General features: G+C 30.1%; 1 protein-coding gene across 1 annotated transcript; it reads left to right on the top strand.

Annotated features, from left to right (window-relative positions):
* Nucleotides 1-6: 6 nt before the first annotated feature.
* Nucleotides 7-4,012, top strand: LOC113374622 (mitochondrial proton/calcium exchanger protein-like). The gene is made up of 7 exons (XM_026614600.1): nucleotides 7-101; nucleotides 221-405; nucleotides 629-759; nucleotides 885-1,054; nucleotides 1,954-2,169; nucleotides 2,904-3,039; nucleotides 3,990-4,012. Exons 1-7 carry the CDS (start codon nucleotides 21-23, stop codon nucleotides 4,010-4,012), a joined length of 942 nt encoding a protein of 313 aa, XP_026470385.1. The 5' UTR covers nucleotides 7-20.
* Nucleotides 4,013-6,905: the final 2,893 nt, after the last annotated feature.

Genomic DNA, 6,905 nt, shown 5'->3' with positions numbered 1-6,905 from the left:
CACCACCAGAAGTTCTGATTATGGGTGCTCCTAAAACACCTGTTGCAACCGAAGTGGATAAGAATGCTGATGAGGTGGAATTCACCAAGAAAGATCTTGAGGTGATAATTTTAATGTTTACTAGGGAATCCGAAGGTCTTGAAACATGAAAATTCAAATACAAATACATTATATTTTAAATTTTATAATTTTTTTTATTATAATCCTTTTTATGTCATAGGTTGTTGAAGATGCATTGGATACACTATCGAAAGACAAAAATAATTTGGTGATTGAAAAGGAAGTTATTAAAGACATTAAGGAAGAAATTGCTGATTACCAAGAAGATGTAGAAGAATTGAAAGAAGCCATAGTTGCTGCTGAGAAACCAAAGGATGAGATAAAAGAAACTAAAGGAGCTCAACGGTAAAATCATATTCATTATAGACTAACTAACAACTTTCTAGTTTTTTAATCTTGGTATTGCCTAATTTTAGAATTTTACAGATAGTTTCATATTCATTATACATTAACTAACAACTTTTCAGTTTTTTAATCTTGGTGTTGCCTAATTTTAGATTGGACTTATTGAAAAAAAAAAATCACATGAGTATTGATTTCAATTTGTTATATTATTATAATTTTACAGATTGTTGAAGAAGGTTAACAAAATGATAACGAAAATGGATACTGTTGTACAAGAAATTGAAAGTAAAGAATCTGAGAAGAAAGCCAAAACATTGCCACTTGAAGCTCCTAGGAGCGCTACTGAAACTCAAGGTAATATATAATAAAAAAATAACAATAATAATAGATGAATAAATTAACAATAGATTTCTTAATAAATTTGATTCAATTACTTTTGATTTAAATTTTATTTAACATTTTAATTTCAATTATTCTAGAATTAGATGTAAGGAAAGAAAGAGGAGAGATTTTAATTGACGAATTAATGGACGCTATTAAGAAAGTTAAAAATGTGCCAGACGAAAATCGCTTGAAATTAATTGAGAACATTTTGGGCAGGATCGATACTGACAAAGATAGGCATATCAAAGTTGAAGATGTATTGAAGGTAAATAGTAATTAATTATATTGATACAGATATCTTTGAATGATTATTTGAGAAATTAGGAGAAAAAAGGACAAAATGTTATGGAGCTTTGTTTGTTTATGATATTCATTTATTTAATGGTATTATAATAAGTCTCAATCGTTTTTACTCAGTTTAGATTCATTGACTACCGGTAACATGTATTTTAATTAAGTAGGAACTTTAATGACATACTTATTAAGGAGAAATGCAACTAAATACAAAAACTATTTTGTCCATATTTTAAGAGGCAGTTTACAAATAAATTGTTTGGTCCTTTTTGAGATATCAGCTCATAATGCATGAGTAAGGGTTTAAATCATAATCAGCATATCAATCTTCGCCGAATTCATAACGGGAAAAGAGTTTTTGCAAAAAAATTAAATCTTATTTTTACCTGGATTCTTTGGTCTATTTTAAAAGTAGTTGGAAAAGCTACTTACTTTTTACAGGTTTACAATTTTATTTCTTGGCCTCGAATTAACCAGTAAGTTTTGTGAAATAGTATTATGTCCGAAAGTGAACAAAAATAAACAATTAATCAAAATTCCATCAAACACATGATTATTGCAATAAAATTGATTGAAATTAGTAGTACATGCATAAATTCATTGATTTTAATTGAAATAATCACGAATATCAATATAGGTCCCCAAACAACACGAGAAAAACTCTCCCAAAATAAACTTCAAAAAGCGAAACACATTTGAACTGATTACTGCACAAGACTGTGACAATGACGCCCAACATCTGACAGAGTTGTGATGATTTTCGTCACGTTAAACAGTCCGCGACTAAATGTTACTCAAATTTTGTCCATATATACCATTTTGCCCATATCTTTCTTTATATATTTTATACCAAATTTCTAATTTATTTAGGTTATTGACATTGTGGAAAAAGAAGATGGTATCATGAGTACAAAACAATTAGATGAGTTGGTTCAGCTTTTGAAAAAGGAGGAAGTTATTGAATTGGAAGAAAAGAAAGAAAAGCAAGAGTCTCAACAGAAAAGTTTTGTACCACCAAGTGAAACTTTGCATCTTGAATCATCACAGCAGAAGAGTACAGTTCCTAGCTCGGGACATGAAGCTAAGGTAAGTGATTTAATATTTTTGCATGATTATTCACTTATTACTCATGTTTTATAGCATGGTAGTGCCATATTAGTAACAATTAATATATAATTATTTATGCTATTTTTAAATATACCTACATAATTTAAGAAAAAGAAAAACTTTATAATTCTGATGTTACTCTTGCAAGCTTTTAAATTATGGTGGAATGCCATTTGATATTTTAATTTTATTTTGAATGAGTATAGTGTGCAGTTGATAAACTAAAGATACAAATGAGAAATCAATGATTTTAAAACTGATATACAACACTTAAAATATATACACAACAATTACTAAAAACTACAAATATTCAACACTTACAACCACAAATCATTATTCATAGCAGAGTCATTTAAGGATAATTTTCTTGACTCTATATTTAATCTTGCTTACTGACAGTCCGAATATATCTATATCTCACAATTAGAAGCAAATTTGTTATTATTTTCAAGCTAGAAGCTTAGTGTATCAAATTTAAGTAAATCTTCAGTTGAGAAAAAAGTGTTAGTTTAATTTAAATATTATTTAAAGAACCTAATAGTTACTGTTTATTTATTAATGTTGTTGGTGGATGCACAGTGTTTTCTGTTCTCTGGTGTTTGTGTAACAATTCAAAGATCATCATATCATATTCACTGCTCATTGAACTGGCTTTAACCTCATTCTGCTTACACCGAAAGGATTTTTGTCATTTAAAAATCTCAATTGAACAGGTGTCCGAAGATGACTTAAATGTTAAAAATAAAAATTTGGAAGAATCGACCAAACTGAATGTGGAGCAATTGACGAAGAGCACAGAAGAGAGCATTGCCAGTACCCAGACATTACAAAGAAAAAACAAAGAAAATAGTAAAATTTGTAAATAATATATTATATATACATAGAGTTTTATATTTGATATGAAGATAAGCTAAAGATTTTATTATACGTACTAGTACAATTTGAGTATTGTACAACAGCACAAGTGATACTTAAAGTGATTTTTTCTTAATATTATTTGCTAAAGCAAATATGCATAGTGCAATAATTTATATATGCTCTTAATTAATATGTGATTTAATATGCACCTCAGGTTTAAATTTATTTATTAATCTCAGATATGACATAAAATTAGTTAAGATTAGAAAATATAGTGTGCATATTGGTGAAAGAAAAATCATTTGTATTTCTTTATTATATGTACTTTTGTAGGCTAAAGAAGTTCTATTAAGTTCTGTAATTACATGCCATAAATTTTTCTAAAATGTCAATAATCATTATCTTATTTGGCATATTTAATTCATATTTCCAAGTTGCATCAATGATGCAGAAATTTCATCACTTTTTTCAATTTAAATTACCTGCTCTATGCATATTTGTTATTATCGTTAATGTTTTTAGAACAATTAGTAATTTCAAAGTCTTCAGTGATTGATTTAATTATATTATTCCACAAATGTGAAAAAGATACAGTACAAAATAATAGTAAACATTTTTTTTATATCTGTGTACTTTGATAGTACACACAAAAATAATCTTAAAGATGTTTGTAAAATGTTGGTTGATAGATAATATATATATGTATGTATGTATTATTACTATTTTGTGTTTTATTGTTTTTGCATCAAGTATTTACTGATGTTTTCTGGATTCCTATTTTAATAAGATCTGGGAAAGTATTCTTAAATTTTTGAAGAAAAGGTTATTATTTTTATTCAGAAACGCAATTCATTTATAATTTATTTTTCATGAAACTGTGATTTTTTAAGCTTGAAAGGACTTGCTTATTGACTTGAAACGATTATATTGTTATTTTTTAGATAAAAATAGATGTCTTGGGTAAGATTTATGTTTATTTGATGATTTTTAGAAGAACAAATAAACGGATTTTGATGGTTTGAAGTTAATTTGTTGGACATATCAATTGCTTTTGGAAATACTGAAGAAACAGTGGAACATAAATGTATTTTTATGTATTTGAGATAGACATTACAAATTTATCAGATTTTTTACGGATACTTTAACAATATGCAAATCATAAACTTTTAATTATGTAAATTCATCATGCAAGTTTAGAATGATTTGGAATAAAAGTTGCCAATAGCTTGTGGTATACAGATTTCTACCGACGCTCGTCCTTATCGCATTTGGCCTAAAGTCGATGTCTTCCTGTGATTTGAGTGACGCACCGATTATTTTGTATGTATGGTCACACACACAAACACACAAACAAGTTCGAAATCTCCTTGTGATTGGGATTAGACCCAGAAATGACTCAGTCATCAATGTATGACTTACTTACAATGTAACATGTAACGATTCATATACATAGAAAAAGCACCAGAACTTCAAAAAATTTAAGAATATCAATATTACCAAGGTTTCAATGGCAACAGATCTATTCTATGCATATGACATATTTTTTGGATCTTCTCTTTTTATCAAAATCAGGATGAATTATATTAAATTTATCTCTGCGTTAAAATTCTGCTCGAAGTCCATGTGGTTTAGAGATTGCTCGGATATTTGAGGTGTTACGTCAGGAGTCGGAATCAAACAGCCGTCTGGATTGAATTGGAGACCGAATTTATATTGTATTTTATGTTTATATACTTTGCCAGGAGTCAGCATTATAGATGGAAAATTTTCCTGCAAAGGTAAATTTAAATTATTTATTCATCCTAATTCATTTTATATTAGTCAAAAAAAAAAAACATTCTAAAAATGATCACTGAAATTTTAGTTGCAGTTGCTAATTTGGAAACAATTAGGTTAATGTTGTCTTTTGATATCTGACAATATTTTATATTATTCAGGTTTGTATAAAGACATCATTTATATCAGTATTATGGTTTTAATTATATGGAATATTTATACTATAACATCAAGATTATATTTTACACACATGAGAGTCCTAGTTTTTGTAAAGTTTTTACTACTGCTCGAAGAACTCTGTTTTCGCAACAAAGTCCGATTTGTTCATATTTTTTGTAGTTTTGACAGTTTATAAAATTTGACGTTTTTAAGTTATTCTGAATCGTTATCAAATTTCTAATATATACTATGAAAATAGCACAGCTGGAATATTAATGGGTGAATTATTTATCTGTTTTTATAATTAAGTCCATCGTCTAAAACTTAATTACTACATTTCTATTTATTATTCTTTATTAGTTTTATTATTTTAATTATATTAAATAAACTTTTACTCACATGATGTAAAGCATCAGGATACGCCTCGGTGCTTAAACAAAAGGCGCCGTGTCTTGTATAAACTGCACCCCCTTTTCCAAACATCGGCGTTTGGCACATGCCGTATAAACCCCCGTCAGTAGTGCCTTCTCTTCCCGACTGTTTTTAAATGAATAAACTGTATTAAAAATTTATTTAAAAAAAAAATCACTTTTTTATCATCACTTACTTTATCGAGCGATCTTCCACTGCTTTCTTTACTTGCTCCGCTTCCAATAAAACTTTGACCGGGACCCCAGAAGCCGCCTGGCCCACCAAAACCACCAGCTCCTCCAGGTCCTCCAGCTCCTGCACCAAATCCTGCTCCTGGTCCTCCTGGTCCTCCTAATCCACCTGCTCCTCCTGCTCCTCCAGCTCCTTCTTCTTCGCCGCCGTAACCTGGTAGCCCAGACGTAATCCCCGAGACAGTTCCTGGTGCCAAGGGCGAACCTCCGCTGCCTGGAGTGCCTGTGACGGTGGAACCACCAACCCCGGGAACTAATAAAAGATACTTGGATGTAGCCATTTTGATGCTGCTTTTTGGAAGTGAAGTGTGCGTTGTAAAAAGGTAGATTTTTTGCTGGTTTGATTTTATTTGTTGTCATTTTGTAGGCTCATGTCGCAGAATAGGAAGCATCTGTCTTAATTAACTTGATCGATATATTAGATTAATTGACTGTATATATGTGTCATCAGTACGTGTACAAATTTGTTCCTAAATCTAAATCATCTGCCTCATTGGATAAGACTGATATAATAAAATGGTTTGATTAAAAATGCCAATCACTTTTGCACTTCTACTTATTTAAATTACATTGGTCTTTGTCAGGATATCATTTCATGTACTTAGAAGTCAATTAAAATGCTCGACCAACATTTTAGTGGACATTTCGTCCAATCCTTTAAGCATTCTTTTGAAACGCTTTCAGATCATGCAAAAAATTGATGGGTCCTGAAGGGACTATTTTGAACCGAGATGTTTTCAGAAGAGTTCTTGTCGTTAATTTTCTAGCTGAGTTTTGTATATTGGCGATAAAACTGAAAATTTAAACATTATCATTAACTTACGCTGGGATCCTTCCCGGAGTTGGCGTTGCCGCATGACTTCTCGATCAGCCAAAGCTTTCTGCAACAAATCTCGCTCAGAGTCTGTAAGGCGACAAGGACAATCTGGAGAACACGCTGCACCATATTTTTCTAAAAATGGCGGCGGATAAGGATCTGAAAAAAAATGTAAGGATAGTAAATATTATCAATGTTTATAAATCAGATCGCGCTGAAATAACATTTATAATAGAGTATGAGACCCAAATTAATTTAATTTAATTTTTGACGTCTAAAGTACTTGTTCTATTTTTTTAATAGACATCCAAAATTTTTATAACGAATATTATACATGAACCATTTGAAAAATATTAAACATTAAAATAAGGCTGGTAGTGTATGTTAGAATTGGGCCTAAGGCATACTGCTAAAACTTGCCGTGGAGGAAATGTTCTATGAAT

This window comes from Ctenocephalides felis, unplaced genomic scaffold, assembly GCF_003426905.1.
Source record: "Ctenocephalides felis isolate EL2017-DRISC unplaced genomic scaffold, ASM342690v1 CF-g0.4_SCAFFOLD_01886, whole genome shotgun sequence".
NCBI lineage: Eukaryota > Metazoa > Arthropoda > Insecta > Siphonaptera > Pulicidae > Ctenocephalides > Ctenocephalides felis.
This window is presented reverse-complemented; position numbering and strand designations above follow the sequence as displayed.

Coding starts and splice junctions, on each gene's coding strand:
- LOC113374622 (XM_026614600.1), top strand. CDS start 21: ATGGGTGCTCCTAAAACACCTGTTGCAACCGAAGTGGATAAGAATGCT. Junction 102..220: donor TCACCAAGAAAGATCTTGAG/GTGATAATTTTA, acceptor TTTATGTCATAG/GTTGTTGAAGATGCATTGGA. Junction 1,055..1,953: donor AAGTTGAAGATGTATTGAAG/GTAAATAGTAAT, acceptor TAATTTATTTAG/GTTATTGACATTGTGGAAAA.